The following is an 18,656-nucleotide window of genomic DNA, read 5'->3' on the forward strand; positions in this document are numbered from 1 at the left end:
GACGTCCCAATCTCACGGGAGCTCGTGTGGCAGGATGCAACTCCACATGTCGACGATGAATTTAAGCAATTGCTAACCGGGTACGACAACCGGATTGGTGACCAAATCAAGGTATTCTAAATGTCCTGGCGAAACTGTGTCAAGCGGGCACCGTTCTCGCGGAGCTTCGACCTCGATGTCAGGGTCCGTTTATCGATGTTCATGATCGCGCATAAATCAGCAGGAGGCGCCGCGGGAAATTCGAGCAAAATAAAGACGGTTGCCCGTTTATAGAGATCGCTGATTAATATTCTGGCCAAGGATGGCCTGGTCGCGTGTCGGAGGCCCGAAGTCTCGTTCTCTCGCGGCGAGAAGAAAGAGCAGGCAAAGATGGGATCCGGGGCTGGTCGCGTGGAGATCCTGCGGCGCGAGGTGGTACACGTTCCACGAAACGAAAGACACAACGCCAGGTAGGGTTTCGGGATCCGTGCTGGCTGGTGGTCGGGTAGTTTGTGTCCGAGAGCGCAAGCCAAGCTACGACGAGCTTTGCTCCGTCTCCTTTCCACGCGTTACCGGTCTTTCCCTCGTGATTCCTCTTCCCTCTTCAGATCCTGCGTCGCGATCCCCACGGGAACCTCTTTCTCTTTCGATCGCTCGTGGTGCTAGATGGCGCCAACCAGTGACGGAATCTAACACGGTTCGAACTAGGGCTGGGACCAGCGATGGGTGTTCGAGTCTCAACTTCGAATCCCAAGTTTCTTAGGAATACGAAAATTTGAAATACTTGGGACATGATTCGAATCGTAAAACCTTTGAAAATCTTGAATCTTTGGCTTGAAAGTCTTGGAAATTAGTCTTCTTTCACATTCTATTTTTCTTAACTCTGTTCACTTATTTTAACGGGAACGCAATTGATACACCTTAGGTCAGAAGTTTTTCAGACTTGTAATTATATTATTAAGCGATGAGCGTTCGAATCTTAACTTCGAATCCCAAGTTTCTTAGGACTATGAAAATTCAAAATACTTGGTACATCATTCGAAACGTAAAACCTTTGAAACTCTTGAATCTTTAAAATTTCGATGCTTATTGAAAGTCTTGGAAATTAGACTTATTTCACCTTCTATTTTTCTTAACTCTGTTCACTTATTTTAACGGGAACGCAATTGATACACCTTAGGTCAGAAGTTTTTCAGACTTGTAATTATATTATTAAATCCCTTCCAATGAATTAGAAGCATTTAATAAATTATTTAGAAATTTTTAAGAACTTTAAAAATTAAATTATTATTCTCCATAACGTACAGAAAGAAAAAACACACATACTTCCCAATATTGAACATAATCGTAAACGAATATCAAGCTTGAGTGTCTCATTAATTTTAATTATAATGTGATAATCTTCCCCTAAACTATGCTTTTAATCTCCTGTAAAACATAGTGTTGACAGTTACACGCACGGTAGTTAAGGACCACCGATCAAGGTAGATCTCGAAGGATTTACAATTTATAGTCGAACGTTAATGTCATCTCCAACGACATTTGGGAAACTCTAACGATTCCATACATTCTACGAAGAGTCATCTAATCAGCACCTTCGTACTACTGTATACGTAACCAAATTAATGCGAACCAATTAAAAGCACTTGCTTTTTAAAGATAATTTAATTTTATAACTCGTAGCATAATTTTTATCAAACAAATGATGGATTAAAAGTTCTTTAACTGCTATGCGTTATTCGATATATGTATTTTATTAAGATAAAAATTGTATCCATTTCCGGCTACTGTTACCGTGTCAATAGTCTCTCTTTCTCAAGTTGTTTTCTCCAGCTTCTTCATCGTCTACACGTTCTCCAACGACACAATACTTATCTTCTTCGTCGGTTCTATCATCCTCTTGTCCGTTCATCGTCTCCTCGCTCTTTCGTCGTTCATCATCACTCGACGAAACGGTATCCGTCTCGACTACTGCGCTATTGTTTTCCGATGCGTGCGCGTTCCTAATCGGTCCTCGATTTTTATCGACTTTCTTCTCTAAAAGAACTGCAACCGATCCGAGAATCTCACGATTCGTCTATGGCTCTCCGTTGTGCTGTCGACGGTGATTGAAACTCGACTGTCGACCCTATTCCTGTTTCGAAAGACAACATCGGCCGGGACGATGGTATTGTTTTTACGATAATCGATTTAGTAGAGGAGTTTCTCAATACAGATCAAGCATCGATCGTTTTTATGCTACTAGTAATGTCAAGGTTGCTCGTTATTTACCGCTGAGATCCAAGCTTCTTGATTTGAAAAGTTAGTTTCTCCACCTTTCAACTTTTTACTGATTGAGGTAATTAACGAGTTCGTGACGTTAATAAGCACAATATTCTATCAAATTATTAACATGTTAGCATTTAGCTCTTCTGTTTATTTACTTTGTGGACTTTCTGACATTATACATGGCTAAATAAGAAACTTGATATATAGAATTATATTAACTTAATTCTGATCAGATGTATAAATGGTTAAAATACTATAGTATTTGAATATTAATATTCACTGTACAAAACGGAACTCACATTTTCCGAATGCTTAAATACCTCCATCGATGCACATAGCGTATAATTCTGTCATTGACAAATAGAGACAAGCATCAGATACACGATACACCCACTTTTCGCAAAAATTGTATACATAGCACTTGTCACAAACCACTGAACACATAACATTAAGCACGTGAGACAGCGTTCATCGATCAGATACCCGTTACCATATCCATATAGGCTTTCGATCATTAATAAGTTTCATGCGTACGTGTGTACCAGAAATCATTAAACCACGACGCTACTGTTCTCGCATTCTTACTTCCGTTTCTTCGCGCGCGGCTAACGGATGCGACTTGTCCTCGCGGCCACGAGCATTCGTCCTACAAACGAAATAAAATTGCCTAGCACATCGCTTTAACCGTTTGAATAGTTCGCTGAGAACTTTGCTCGTTTCTGCAATTTCTTCAAGCAAACGTCGTTTTATGAAAATGATGTGGTCTCATGCTTGTTAATGGGACAATCTTTAATATATTAGTCCGGCTACATAGGCGATATGTAAAACTCCATGTAAAACTTATGGTACACAAGGTATCCCATGTAACTGCTAGATAAAAACGTCGTGAGAAAAAGTTAAATGGTATTTCACAATTTGGATATACTTTTATGCTTCTTTGTCTATCGATGCACAAGAGAAACGCAATTCAATTTTGAATTAAGTATAGTTTGGTATCAAATTGTTTGAAGTTCTCTTCAGTCCTACTATTGCACTCTGTCAATGCAGTAATTCAAACTTAATAAAGAGAAGTCTGAAAACGGGGCCAACTCTCGCGCGGTTGGGAGCGTAGCGTCGTGACGCTTTTCACGATCGGCGACGGTCGTCGTTCACGGCCGACCACGTGCCCGCTCGAGCACGCAGCCAGGCTCGGTTTCTAGTTCGCGGATTATCAAAGCCTATCATAATCGAGATCGAGCCGCGAGAACAAACTACGCGGAACGTCGTTTTACATTTCGCCGGTTCACCGTGGAGACGAATTCCGCGAAACTATCGACGAGCCACAACGGCGCATTGAGTTTTATGCGTCGAGTCCCAAGGTTGCCAAAGAATGAAATTTTATTAAGCGTTTTATCGACGCAACGACTCGATAACCACGAGCGGTTCTTTCTTTCACGGAACGTAATAGTCGCGGATAACGCTGTTGCCCGGCAATTGCACATCGCCGTAAGCGAGTAGCGTTCACCGAAATGGCGAAGAAAGTGTAAATAACATTTAACCGTACGGGTCAAACGGTGACGAAGAATTCTGAATAAACGCTGGAAGAAATATAGCGAAATGCTCGAGGCGTATTCGAATGGTTTGTTGAGTTACCTTTGTTGGGTAGTAATCGTTAAACATGTTTTTCCCCCTACGGAAAAGCTTTTTATTGGCGACAGAAACGAGAAAATCCTTATCTGGATAAAAGCGATGAATAACGAATAGAGGATTAACAGGTGTTCATCCGTTACGCGATAAATAAAAGTTTCAATTATAGAATGATATAGTGAACGAATAAAAATTGTTAAGTAATTGTAATTTTGCATACATACAAGTCAGTGTCAAATAATAAATGCAAGATTAAATATTTTAAGCGGATCCTCGCAACTCTGTGGATAATGTATGGATCGAGGCGACGAATCGACCGATTCGTCCGTAAATCAACGATTATGATCTCGTGCAGCTTGTTATTTTCGCTCGCGGCAGGAAATGTTAACAAAGGTGGAAAACAGATAAGATCTCGAACGGATGGTAGAGATAAGGTGGAGGCAGCTTGTTAATTGGTAATTTTATGGGGCGATCGACTAACGAAACATTTTAACAAGAAGTTTTTCACGCGACACCGAGGACCGCATAAAACGTTTAATGTGCGTGAGTAACTACTATAATTTCGTAAGGGCCAATGAAGAGTCCGATAAAGTATCGTCGACGATAAATTTTTTAATAGCAGGTTACATAGCAGGCGCGTCTTTCGTCGATCGTTGCGAATGAATTTAAACCGATTGAAATATACGGCGTCCCTCTGATGATTTATTCGTGTTTCCGGATATGATAGAGCGTGCTGAAGTGCCGCTGTAAATATGAAACCTGGGGCCAAAAAATATCTTGGCGACAACTCGGACGTTTTTCCATGATTCTGGCCGAGACTGCTCTTTGCCCGATGAAATAATTTATTTACTTCGACAATAATTTGCTTAAACGATATTATAAATGGAAAAGAAAGTTTCATTCGTTTGGAATCTTCAGTAATATTTGCAACTTTGTTTATTGCAAAGTTTCAATCTTGTGCATAAATAAATTTGTGAGGGTAGGTATATGTAATTTTGTTTTTCCTCACAATTTTCGATATTTTTACGAAATAACGAATGAATAGTTTTTGTATTGAAGCCACTACTTGGATCGTCTGCATTGTCATCATTAGATAATTTATCATAATTATTAATGACAACTAACCATTTCTACAATGTTAGATGTATGATGCTAATCACGCTACGGTTGTCGAGTGCAAACTGAATGAACTCAACATTGCGCAAAAAAATAGATCCAGATACCAGAATATCTACTGTCCGTCCGTGAGAAGAAGACTAACGAGTGTTTCCACCCCCACTCTAGTTTACTGTTGGTGGAAGTCTTCGACCAATTGCAAGAACGCGTTCGATGGACGGGGAATCAGAATGTGAATAGCCTTCTTCTCGCGAATGAACATTATGTATATACCTTATAAGAAAACATCATGATTTTCCTGATTCAACAAAATAATAAATGCTTAAAGTCCAAATAAAATAACAAATGCAGAAATAATCTAATTGTCAAATTAGATTTGTGCTCAAATAATATTAGTTACGAAAAAAAAGCATCGAAAATATCGAATAAAATACAAATTTTATTCGAATAAAAATTTATATCGAAAATACTCAGCCTTGGTACAACTTAATGTACGTATAGCAATAACGAACACGTAAAGAAAATACTTGTGAGCTCTGGTGTGCAAATTAAAATATGGCAAAAGGACAGAAATTGGATAATATAATTAGGTTCGTTCGTCGGTTACAAGTTTCGAAATTTAAAGACCGTCGATCTGGTTGGCCAATAATTTCGCAAACGATCCGCGCGAATAATTCCTTCGCGAATCGGTGTATCGGGGTAGTAAGTTATGAAAATAATTATTATCGGGCATCATGTTACTTACAAAAATAAACTGCAACAGCCAGAATTGCGTTTCCCTCGATCATTTTTTGCGCGCACTTTACGTGAAGAACGAAACTTTTAGGACATTCTCGGGCAGATTACACGTTCAGATTGGAACAGGTATCCGCGTTGCAGTTGAAGATGCCGTTTTTACATGTGTAATCAGCTGCGATGCATATATTCGGCTGGCCACCCAGAATATTAGTAAGGAGTCTAAAATGATAATTTATAGCTACATCGGCTTGGCTCCTCGCCACATTCATAAAAAAAATGAAGTACAGAAATTCGCAAAAATCTTAATTAAATTAAGTACCTGTTAAATTTTTAAACTTTCTCACATTACTACATGTAACAAGCGTTTCCTGCGTGCAGTTGCATGCGACGAAATAATGTCAATGGGCACGTCTGTCGAGAAACTATCTGATAAACCTCTTCCCTGCAGGGCGTGACATACATTTTTATTACTTGCATGCAACTGATTCACTCCAGTTCTTTCAAATCGTGTGTATCCGCGGTTTATCGAACAGTTAACATCATCGTCGTTTATCATGGATGAAATTTCGGTCGAAATGCGAGTGACCAACCTCGGAACACCCACCGTGCCAGAGGCAGGTTTATTAATTTTTGGAATAAAATTTCGAAGACGAGACGATGCTCAGGAGCAGTCTTAGCGACCTAAAAACTCATTTCATCGAGCCAATTAATCTCCCTTCCTCGCTCAACTCTCTCCGTAACTTGTTAAATTTCTACCTCGCCCCAAAAGACTGTCCCTCGGTCCAGAGTAGTGTCGCATTAATTTCTTAATTTCTAATTTATATCTCGATTCAGCAAATAATGATTTCCGGATGAGTTATCGAGTAATAATTTGAGAATTAATAATATTCATGCTAATGAGTTAATTTAATTTATTTGCTCGTGAATAATTTCTCGATTTTACGCGCAACGACAAAAATAAACAAAAAGCTTTACGAAAGATACATTTTTTGTTTCTCTCGCCCGATTACGGTTATATTCGAAATATTGATAAATTCGTTATTTAAATTTTTACCGCGTTTCCGGGAATCTGTCCCACCGCGTGCAGGGACAAAAATTTTCGCCAGGGGCCCGCGCGACCCGTCGTGAATTCAACCGCGAAGCAGACTTTGACAAACGAGGAGCAGAGTTCGCGCAACCGAGATTTCCGATAACGAATCGCCACTCCAGTTATTCCGGTTTCGGCTCCCCGCGAGGACCGACGGTAATCAGCAGAAAGACGGGGAAGGATGTATTTGACCCTGTGCGGGTCACTCGACGAGGCAAGATCGCCCAAAACACGCGAAAAACTCATATTCTACTAATTATCTATCGACTGCGCAAATTCTGCTTTAGTAAATATTGTTTCGTAAGATTTATGGGACTCTGGACATGAAAGCCCCCTCTCTAGAGGGATCAGTTTTACTCAATTAAACATTTCAACTCAATACCAATGTCCGATGTCTCGAAAAACAGAAAACAAAATAATACAAATTCTGAATTGTCATCTTGAAAATCTACACAGTACTGCGGGATTAACGGACGATGAAGTTGGAGAAGTCAACAGAAGGGTGATATATGGTCGGTGGATGGAAGTAAACGATAGAATGTGGACTGTGAAGATTAATAGCGAATCGAGAAATTCGATTTAAACGCGCGCACGGATGATTAGCGCATCTCGCCTGGAGAAGACGCGGGTAACGAGAAGACTCGCTGACGTTCAAGCTTCAACTCGAGGATTCGCGAAACGACGAACGATACCAACGGGCAAAAGTGGTGCTTAAAGGAGGTCTACAGTTAGGTAACATGTGGTAAAGCGACCATCTGTCTAGGAAGCAAGTGTCAGGACAAAGACATCGTTTTCGTTCCTTTTCTCTTTATCACGAAACGGAACTGCCCCCCTCGACGCGCAACAAGGTAGGTAATTATGAGTGACTGGTTCGTGTTAAGCTCCATCGGTCGCTGCTGTGCGTTAATGTCGCAACGACACGGATTTGGATTTGCCTTAGGACGACGACGAGATTATGCTCTATGTGCAGTGTAGGAGACGATGATCGTTTTGAAATGAGGATGTACCATGGGTGGCAGGTAACTCTAATTAGCCAGAAGGTTGAGGAATGGGCTCTTCAGTTCATCCTCTCACATTGTTGAATAGAGTTGAATTATGAACCTATACTCCTGCTAATAATAATAATTATTATTATAATAATACATGATTCTGATGGCCTTAACGAGCGATGAAACGTTCTCGATTTCAGGCTCAAAATTAAATCTTTAGAGTCTAAAAAATGCTACTTCTTAACCCTTTGACTACTAAAACCACCTATAGGCGCTCAGTCAGTTGGTTGAGTACGTGCGTTAAACGCCTATGACCGTTCAATCTGTTGTGCTTGCGTAAAAATCGACCTTAGTCAAAGGGTTAATTTATAAATCAAAATCACTGTGTGAGAGTAAAACGTGAGTTGGTTGCAATTTTAAGCCATTGAAAAAAAGCAGAGGAACGTAATACGCGACAAAAAAATATTATTCTTTACACCTGGTAACAAAAAAACATCCCCGTGATAAGCAAATTGCTTTATAGAAATACATACAGTAAAAAATAACCAATTATTTGGTTTCATAGGTAGTATTCGTTTGTGAAATAGAGGTACGGTAAATATACTCAAAGTTTTAAACGATAGTCTATGACTTTCAATCTAAAGATACATAAGTATCATAACTTTTTTTCAGGCATTGGCCAATCAAGATACAGGAACTATTTCGTTCCGGCTTCTATTCATACCGTAACACGTAATACCGTTTTAGGTAGCGTGTTAATGGAAGATAATTAGATACTGACCGAAGAGGCTGATGGCCAATATAATACATACCTGATGTCCCTTTTATCGCGACCGATCCGAGTATATGGGTTGCTCTTATGAGAAATGTTGCAACCTCGAGAAACATTGTCATTGAGAAATTGTTTCCTTTCGAAATGAACCCAATGCTGTGCCCGGCGTTCCTCGCCATCGTAACAAAATAGCTGTGAACAGAATTAGGCAAACTTTATTCGTTACAGATAAACCATGCAAATAACGAATAACGATTATCCGAATAAAAACGCTGTATTTAAATAATAATCTAAATAAAGATTTATTCGAATTTTCAAATAACTTCTAACTCTCATCAAAACAAGCGCAACGCCATAAATCGTGGCAGAGATAATCATCGCACCTCTCGGATGAACGTACAAGATTGAACATGAAAGGACGAACTGCGAGAATCTGTGTTTCGTACAAGAATACTTGCGTACTTCAGCCAGCAGGTTGTAAAACTAGATCGCTTTTTAATCATTGTACCGCTCGAAATTCGCTCGTCATTGCGCGATCATCTGCACGGGACGTTAACGAACAACCGCAATCTTCGAAGCACTTAACCAATAAACGGTGCACCGTTTACACCTAAACGTAAATTAGCAATACGACGATCAGCTCTTAATTTGCGCGTATTCAGTCGCGATTAATTAACCGATCCAACCGGTATACCAGTGGTGCACAACCTCTTTCGTTATTGGACTAAATAAAATAAAACAGTCTTTCCTGGGGGGCCAAATTTCGGGTTAAGACGATATAAATTTAATTAAAAAGACACTTTGTTGCTAAATTTTTGGGCACGCCACTGCCACTGTGGTTGATAAAGCTTTTGACCGCAGCATACGGAACATGGAATTTCGTAATTCACGTCAGTATGTTGTGACGTAACACGACATACGAACTGAAGCTTGATTAATAATTTGTGTGTGCTGATCAGTCGCGCAACGTCCTTCGCGCATCTGCTTGATTGGCAACCAAGTTTTGCAACACGAATTTTAGTGAAGGAACTAACAAATTGAATAACGGTAGTCTTTTAGTTCATGTTTTTTATCCATATGGGATGAAAAACGGTTTTTCAATGATCCGACGAAGACTTCATTATTTCTAATAAACACTGAATATTCGAGTTTTTTTAATTTTATAATGGATAATACTTGCCAGTTTTGTATAAAACTAAAGGCTAAAAATTCTCATAAATGGGAATGTACAGAAAACTGGCGTCTCTGTATTGAACATTCCAATGAAATAATGGCCCATTTGTGGATCAGGGCAGTTTTTAGATCGACAGAGGAAATGTTTTTTCACGAACCTCGTGTTCGAGTTTACCCAGTTCCTTGAGACGCGATACAAATGTAGGATTAACAAACTGTGCTGTTGCCCTGATCGTTGAGCGACATCTTTCCTGCGACTTTTCGAAACGGTCCCTGCAATTCTGTCTAATAAAGTGAAAATTACAGGTTCTCAATTATTATTAGACATATATTACAGCGTACACACTGAACGAATCGGTAAATGTCTAGTGTGCATGGCGAAGAATATTCCGACCATAATTTGCAAGGTTGTCAGCCTGAAGCTAGAGGGGGTTACCGTAAGCGTGACGAAGGAACAGGTTGCCGTGGCCGGGTTAACGAGTACGAATCTTTCGAAAATATTATTTCTATTCCTGCTTACGGTCAAGGAGGCGTGAGTCAATTATTTCTCTGCGAATGCCGCAAAATATTCAACCGGTCTTGTCGCGAAGCAAATTAACCCTCTTGGCGGCAAGATTCGTCTTGGCGCGTGACATGTGCGGAAACTCGGCGGAAACTTGGCGCTTATAAACGCCCATATAGAGATGGACAAAATTCTTATTTAAATAAAAACTTCAAAAGTATGTATTTACATTAATTGACGCCACGATGACGTTGACATTGGCGTTACATCGTACCCAACTAATTTTCGTTCTCTTTTCTCGGAGAAGTTATCCTCCAACATTTTGAGATTTCCAATTCTCGAAGAAAATTGTTTGTAGTTCTGTACGAACTGTATAGTTCTAGGTGTGCATATGCTCTGTTTAAAAAATTAAAAAATCAGATTATATAGTTTCATTCAAACTGATGCGTAATATTCCGTGTGACCCACTTGCTACATAGTGAGGTCCGTACTCTAATACTTAGATTCTTGATGTTTTGCAAACGCATTAAGTCACCTTAGGACTTCTCCATACAATAACGCTTCTATATCACATGGTCACACCACATTTACCTACACTAACTGTTCACGATATTAATGTATCTCGAGACCAGCGGTATACCAACTTGTAGCGTTTTATCAACCCACTCTAAACTCTTACTTCCTCAATCTTTGATGGTTTTCTTGTCCGACTATTGCGATGTAGTTTATGGCGCCTGTCGTTCTTCATGACTATCTTCTCTTCTTCAACGTATCCAAAATTTGTCTCTTCTGGTATGCTACTGGTCTCGTAAGTTCGAACGTATAACTCATCTGTCCCAAGGTCCCGGCTAGCTGAATATGCGGCAAAGATGGATTCCTTCGTCTTTGCTGCATGGTTCAGGAGGTATTTCAAAGTCTCCTATTTACTTGTTTAATTCTCTCTTCTCCAATTTATCTTTGCATACAAATTCTCTAATCTGCAAATTCTAGTTAAATCTGTCTACATCCTCTCACCCACACTACTAAATATCGAGTCCTTTTTTCTTACGTGTTTGCCTATTATGTATTTCAACTCTATCCCTTAAAATCTTACATTTCAAATATGAAATAATTGTAATTAACGTGTGTTTTATAAAATGATAAATTAAATTAAAGTAACGGCTCTACCATTAACAGTGATCTTATCCTCCTGTTGCCAGTAGTGATATTGTTCCTCCCACAGAGTCTCGATTAAAAATTCTCAATTGAAAATTAAATTATTTTGATATATGATATTTCATTGACTTTAATCTTTGACCAAGTCTCTAAGACCACTAGATGACGATGCACTAAAATTGTTTCTCACGGTTTGGATAAGCTAGTCTGTGTAGTGTAGCTAATCAATCGCTATATCGAATCGTGTCTAAGCAAGATTTGCTAGATTAGCCCTACTGATGAATCCACAAATATCCCTAGATAAAGCATCGAATTTTCACAGTGGGGTACTGCATTCTTTGCTCATTTTTGTCACCGATTTATTTACAATTTCCATAAAGTGCGTTTATCCCTTGATTGTTAATAGACTACGAAATAAAAAGCTATTTGTGTTATTCAATATATGATTGAGAATAATTTCATGTTATTTCTCTATTTCTACTTATTTTCATGATTGGAAATAAATATGTACAGCTATACTATTATAGGATTAAAAATCGCTAAAAATGAGTCTCCTGACTTAAGACATCGTCATGAATTAAACTGAAGAAAAGAACTAAACAGCCTCCTTTAAGTCAAATTTTTATTTTAGTTTTATTAAAATATATTTGCTACGTTTATTTTAATAATTCTGTAATATTGATGCGATATTAATATATTTATCGATCAAAATCTCGTCTGGCTGGAATGTAAAATTCATATAAAACATCGTTTCGCGGAACCAAACGAAAAAACAAGACACTTGTCATTGAATTACGCTTTTTATAATGAAAGCTCGTGTAGTACCTTGTGTTCGTCTGGCGTTATTGGAGAAAATTTTGCCTATCTCTGATGAACATATTGTCACGTCATCAAAGATTCTCTGAATGCATATTGTTCAGCAACGTGAAGATTGAATAGGATCTTCTTATAATCTGCAACAAATATAACGAACACAGTACAATTCTGTAGGCGCTGGAACGAAAATGTTGTATCACTTAACTAATATTATATTTTTCATCGTTATTTAAGATATTAAATTTTTGAAATTTAGATTTAACATAGTTTGCCTTTCGAGCACAGATTTGAGACAAGAAAGGGTAGAAAATTAAAAATGTAAAAACAATAGTGTATATTTCATTAGCGTTCGCGTACCGCGATAAACGTTTCCAAAGATAATATGTAAAATGCTCCAGCCTTCAGTTGCATCGACTGTCTTGTAAACATAGTGGCTAACGAAAACAATAACATGATTTCTGGCAAATTCTCGTGATGCCAGTCTGAGAGCCATTGACTTCTATCCAGCACGGAACTCTGAACGATGAATTACGAGTTAGAATCCGTCGTTTTTTGGAAAAACAATCGTCGAGTCGTTACTTAATGCCTTACCGAAAAGCTCAGCTCATTTCCTATCCAGCAGATGTACAAGAGCTGAGATAAAGCGGCACTTAGGTATATCCCAAACTTTATAATGTCTGAGTTCTGCCCTCCGACCTGTTCCGAACGATACGAATCGATCAGGAACTGACCAGCGTACTCGACCATTATGTCTTACCACGACAGCTTGGAATCCGGTCAGGCAAATAATCGAGGTGCTCGAAAGCATCTGAACGAACATGCTCGAGCTGTAGGTCTTGTTGTAATCGTTGGTCATAGTCACCAATCGCTGATGGAACCGAAGGCACGTCTTGTATTTACGTACGAAATCATCGTCCGCTTCCTTTTTAGCATACCCGACGTCATCATAATTACGTTCGTTGCTAACTATGTCGGTCTGCGACGAAAAATGCATGTATTCCCAATATTGTGACGTATAAAATGTTTAAAATGTGCGAAATTGTAAAAATTATGACGTTTCAGATTAAGCAGACTGTCTTCGCCAGTTACGTCGCTCACCGTTCGTCTTTTGCAGTTCTCGAAATTCACGTTCAAAATGTCGAATTGCATAATGATTAAACTACATACTAAACTGGTCATAACATCCATTGCAACTATCGCCAACAAACCAACAGAAATGGTAACTGTATCTACTGCGATACCAATTTCGCGCCAGGGTGATATTGTTGTGTTGACGGGATATTTCGCTCTGATTGGTAAACCAGTTTCCATCGGTGAGAAAAATAAAAGAGCGATTGCCAAAAAAAATCCTAACACGGAGAACCCTTGGAAAATCACATTGTTACGTATGTAATACTTTTTGGCAATGCCTCTGATGTGTTTAACGTCTAAAAACAAGATAGTATATTAAATTGAATTAAAAGAAAAGAAACGATTAGTCGACGAAATCCGAAAAAACTACACGTAAAATCCAGATTTGAGGCAGTTAAAAGTTATATTTTAGATAGATTTGCTCTACTCACTAGAAAATTCGCTGATATCGTCGGCACATTTTAACACATTCGAAGTCAATCCCGCTATTTTTTCTTGGTAGATTTGATAATTCATAATTTTGAAAATCACAACAACAATTCCTGCAAAAACGCAACCATCGTCGGTAGCGATCGACATATTGTCTATGTTCAAGCAGATGTCTGCGAGGAGAGTGATCGTGAAGACGTACATCGTCAACAGCATCAACATTTTGTAACCGAAATACGAGAATCGCAGAAACAGTGAACATTTTGGATCAATTTTCCAGAGACCACTGTACCTGTACGACACAAATAGGCAACATTTAATTCGAATATTTAATAATCACCAAAATGAAATAAAACAAGATTTTTAAGAATAAAAGCGTTAGTGGAAATTTGTATTTGGAAAAAAATTTTGATCATTTCTGCAATACGAACGAAAGGAAAACGATTTTTATTTACTATTCTAATGTTAGTTAACAAATTTACACCGATCACACATTATTCAATTACTTATAGCTGCACGACTCTCACTTTAAGTAATTAATCTGATAACTTATAAGTTTTCGAAACGGGTTTATGCACTCGTGGCCTGACACTGAAGCCATTGGTAACGCGTCTTCCTAGGAGTCAAAGAATAAAACGACCTTTGTCGAAAGTACGCTGTCTCCTGGTATCGTGTGAGTGCGATTCGCGTCATAGTGTGTACTTTAACACAATCTTGTCACGTTATCAGGGGTTATTTTCATTCAGTCCGCGACGGTGCCTATCCAGAAAATTACGGATAAACGGATATGATGGCACGATCGTCTTTCGAAATTATAGACTTAGCCATGTTGCACGTGTTTGGTCCCTTGGTCACTTCCGCGAATGTCGATAAAAGTGACGATAATTGCATACCAATAGACGACGAAGGTAGGGCTTATTACACATTTATGTGAAGAATAGGCACTGTCTAAAGGAACACGTACCAAAGCGATCGTTTCGAGTTGTAAGTGAAACAGCTGCTTCCTAGTAGCAAATGACTACCCGTTACATTGACGTGTAGAAAATGCAACGTTTGAGTGATTTATGGCATTGCCACTGTTTGTATTTCCGAAACGGATGATTGGTCATTCTATTTGCTGCTATCGATTTGAATGATACCACAGACGAGGTATACGAGTAGACCTTTCACCTTATGGACTTTCGTGGCCCAATCTGACTGCCATACCGACCTGAAAATTCAGAGGTGATTTTAGCATCCTCTTCACATGGATGGCGATCAGTTGAGAAACTATTCACTGAATTAGTATTGATAGGCAAACAGTTGTAGTGTTGCATAAATACATGTGAGTTGACTATGGAAGAGATTAAAATTCATTTCTGAATCTGTCGGTAACGTTGCGAATGACACGAAAATGGTAATGGGGTTTCGAGACTCCATAAAAATAAGCCGCAAAAATACATTGGATGAAGGATCTACTTCTATACCACATCTGTGACAATACTCTAGAATCTTTGATGAATCAATGAGAATCAAAACTAACCTAGTGAAGAAGCTCTATATTTATGATGACCTATGCAAGGCGGATCGCAGCCAATTCGCTAATATTATTTAGTTTTTAATTAATAATTGCATTACCCAGCTAAAAGTGATACGATTATTAATTAAACGCTAAATAATATTACCCAGGTCTCACCACGTGGAGGTTGCTGCGAATGGAGACCCGCCCTAACCGATGCCCAACCACCCTCCATTAGTGAAGATCTTTTGTGACCAGCGATCGTTGGTCGAAAAACAATAAACGAAAGTGTAACCAACGAAGGAAATGACCAACGAAAGAGTTTTTTTGAGAAAGAAATTACCTCTAAATTCTCATCAGCAAAACAGAGAAATAGACCAAAATATTGCCTGCCTGATATAATGATTAATATAGAGAACCAAACTCCTGCCTAACTATAAATCAAAATTCATTTACATCCTACTTATCTAATCATTTAACAAAATACATAGAAAATATATTCTTCCTTGTTGATCCTTCGACGAAGATTTCCTGAAGCATACTGTTACATTCTACCTAACTATAAATCTAAATTATTAAAACATAAACTAAGCAATCTGAAACAAAATACATGAAATACATTCTTCTTTCTTCTATCTCCTATTTATCTCACGACGATTTCCTGAAATACAAACAAAGCAATATCAAACAAAATTGTAACAATTCTTAATTGTTACTTCTATAAACCTAAAACTTCCATAAGTATATGCTCTGTAACAGAAACTTGTTTAATAGATTAGTAAGAGAACAAACAAAAATTTGACACCTGCAAGAAGCATATGCCCAACACTGAATCTGTAAAACTACAAATACTACAACTACAGGCAAGTGCAGTGAGAAAGTAAAAATAGTACATAATATACGAGGTTACTTTGACTCTAAAATGTATTCGTCGCGAAATATCTTCTTGCACGTCAATCTAATGATATATTTTAATAAGTAAAGAAAGACTGGGTATCTTCGATATCGATGACCTCGCCGGAGGTCATTCTCTTTTCCGTATAAAGAGGAGAATATATGCACTCGGTGAGGCCCCACTTAAGCTGAACCAAGCTGCACCGGGGTTGAAGTGGTTAGAGCTATCACACCTACTACACAGGTGTCTCATGTTTCATTCTATCATACAGAGGTGATCGAGCAAAACTCTCCGGTCCTTTCAGTCGAGACATAATCTCGGAAAGCAAGAACCAGAGAACAACCGAACGAGAGAAAGTTATACTACTCATATATGTATGTATATGTATTCATTATATATTCATTTTAAAATGAGTGTCAAATTAAAAATAATTGAATCTACTATGACATTTGTCATCTTAAAAATCGCGGTGTGCAAGAAGATTATAATTTTAAGTAAAAGGTACTAACTACACTTGCCAAAGAAAGCACGTATACAACCAGTCGTTTTACCCCCTTGCCATACGATTTAATTTCCAACTATGCGTGCCAAAAGCAACACCAAGGTTTGGCCCGGCAGACTTATCACATCTCTGAGACATCTTATTCATATTTGGCCCGGTAGACTTATCACGTCTCTGAGACGTCAAACACTTAAAAATGATCTATCACCTAGCTAAAGGGAATTGGACAGAGTATATTAGCAAAATGTTACAAGAATTTAAGCTGAAACGTAGAAATAAAAATCTTATATTAATCAGTGTCATCGAAACAAATATGGTATATGCATCTACACCATGTTATACATATCAGAACGAACATTCGTAATTGTATTGAAAGAAACTTGGATCGAGACACCAAGTTGAATCAACGCCAAACAATCAAACGAAATGGAAGAATCACATAAATTCGAAAAACAATGTAAAAGTAGAAACAGAGAAAATGAACATTCATAATAACCAAATAAAATCAGATAGATAAATAAAGTTGAATTCACATCAAACAAACAAATAAAAATAATAAAATATAAATAAGTGGAGTGGACTTACTACTTGTTGTCAGTACATAGGGTAGTTACCACTGGGCCAGCTGTAAAGTAAGAAAATATTCATATTATAGCAACATCAGTTAGACAAACCAGGCAAAATCAGTTCATTGAAGCAAAATTAGCATCAAACGATAGAATAGAAGAGGGGAGAGAATTTTTAAACAGTTCTTACCGTTGATCATCACCGTCCGGCACTGGTCAGCAGTGGTCAGTAGTGGTAGGAGCACTAGTCAGAACTGGTCAGTCTTGGTCAGTACTGATCAGTACTGGTCAGCCATGGTCAGCGCTGGCCAGTGATGATCAGCAGCGGCTCCGGTACTCTTCTGGCTATTTGTACACTCCCGAATTCGCAACGAGACTGAAGAATTCTTCGCATTGACCCTGCTTATATGTCTAAGATGATGAAAGGGTAGGGAGACCAGTCAGAGCCAAAATTAAAGTTAACATTTAAGACTGTCTTGTCCATAAAGAAACTATTTCGATTGGTCCCACCTCTTGACCATTTCTGGATCCTCACTGGACCGCTGACCTTGATGTCAACCTCACTGTTGACCACCAGTGACCATAAGCTAGTCATTGTTGATCATCAACCCATTAAAACCATTACGAAGAGGATCTTTCTTACGAGGACCCCCTTACAATTTGATGCATGATCTTTTTAACATTTTGTTCCACTTTCGAAGAGTGTATCTCGTTAATTTTTGTCTTTTTGTACGTCAGTTCGAACAATTGCCATACCGGGCGAAAAATTCGGAGGTGATTTTAGCGTCCTCTTGTCATGGATGGCGATCAGTTGAGAAACTATTCACTAAATTAGTATTGATAGGCAAAGAGCTGTAGTTTTGCGTAAATCCATGTGAGTTGACTATGGAAGGGATTAAAATTAATTTCTGAATCTGTCGGTAACGTTGCGAGTGACACAAAAATGCTAATGGATCCCGGGGCCCCAGAGAAACGGGCCGAAAAAATACATTAGGTGAAAAGTCTACTCGTATACCTCGTCTGTGCTTTCACCTTATGGACTGTCGTGGCTCAATCTGACTGCCATACCCACCTGAAAATACGAAGGTGATTTTAGCGTCCTCTTCTCGTAGATGGCGGTCAGTTCAGAAACTATTCACTGAATTAGTATTTATGGACAGAGAGCTGTAATGTGTGCGTAAATACATGAGAGTTGACTATGGAAGGGATTGAAAAACGCAATTTTCAAATGACCATAACTCCTGCAATAATGAATGTATTTCATTGAACTTTATTTCTGAAGTAGAGTTCATGGTTACCTACAAAAAAGTATGAGACAACTTTTCTGTACGGTGTCAAACAAAATTACGAAAAATCAAAAACGAATTTTTAAGAAAAATCGACCAGGAGGTAGGTGCTTAAATTTTTCGGTGAA

The 18,656-nt window shown here is 38.5% G+C and overlaps 1 protein-coding gene across 1 annotated transcript in view; it reads right to left on the reverse strand.

Moving 5' to 3' along the window:
- LOC122401161 overlaps positions 1-13,997 on the reverse strand; it is a 94,066-nt gene extending 80,069 nt beyond the window's left edge. The window contains exons 1-3 of the mRNA XM_043403124.1: positions 13,784-13,997; positions 13,320-13,648; positions 12,979-13,197 (exon numbers count right to left, since the gene is read on the reverse strand). Coding sequence (XP_043259059.1) covers positions 12,979-13,197; positions 13,320-13,648; positions 13,784-13,997 — 762 coding nt within the window. The remainder of the gene's footprint in view (positions 1-12,978; positions 13,198-13,319; positions 13,649-13,783) is intronic.
- Between the last annotated feature and the right edge of the window lie 4,659 nt (positions 13,998-18,656).

The sequence above is a fragment of the Colletes gigas genome, unplaced genomic scaffold, assembly GCF_013123115.1.
Source record: "Colletes gigas isolate AHSC1104 unplaced genomic scaffold, ASM1312311v1 Colletes_gigas_Sc00022, whole genome shotgun sequence".
Classification (NCBI taxonomy): domain Eukaryota; kingdom Metazoa; phylum Arthropoda; class Insecta; order Hymenoptera; family Colletidae; genus Colletes; species Colletes gigas.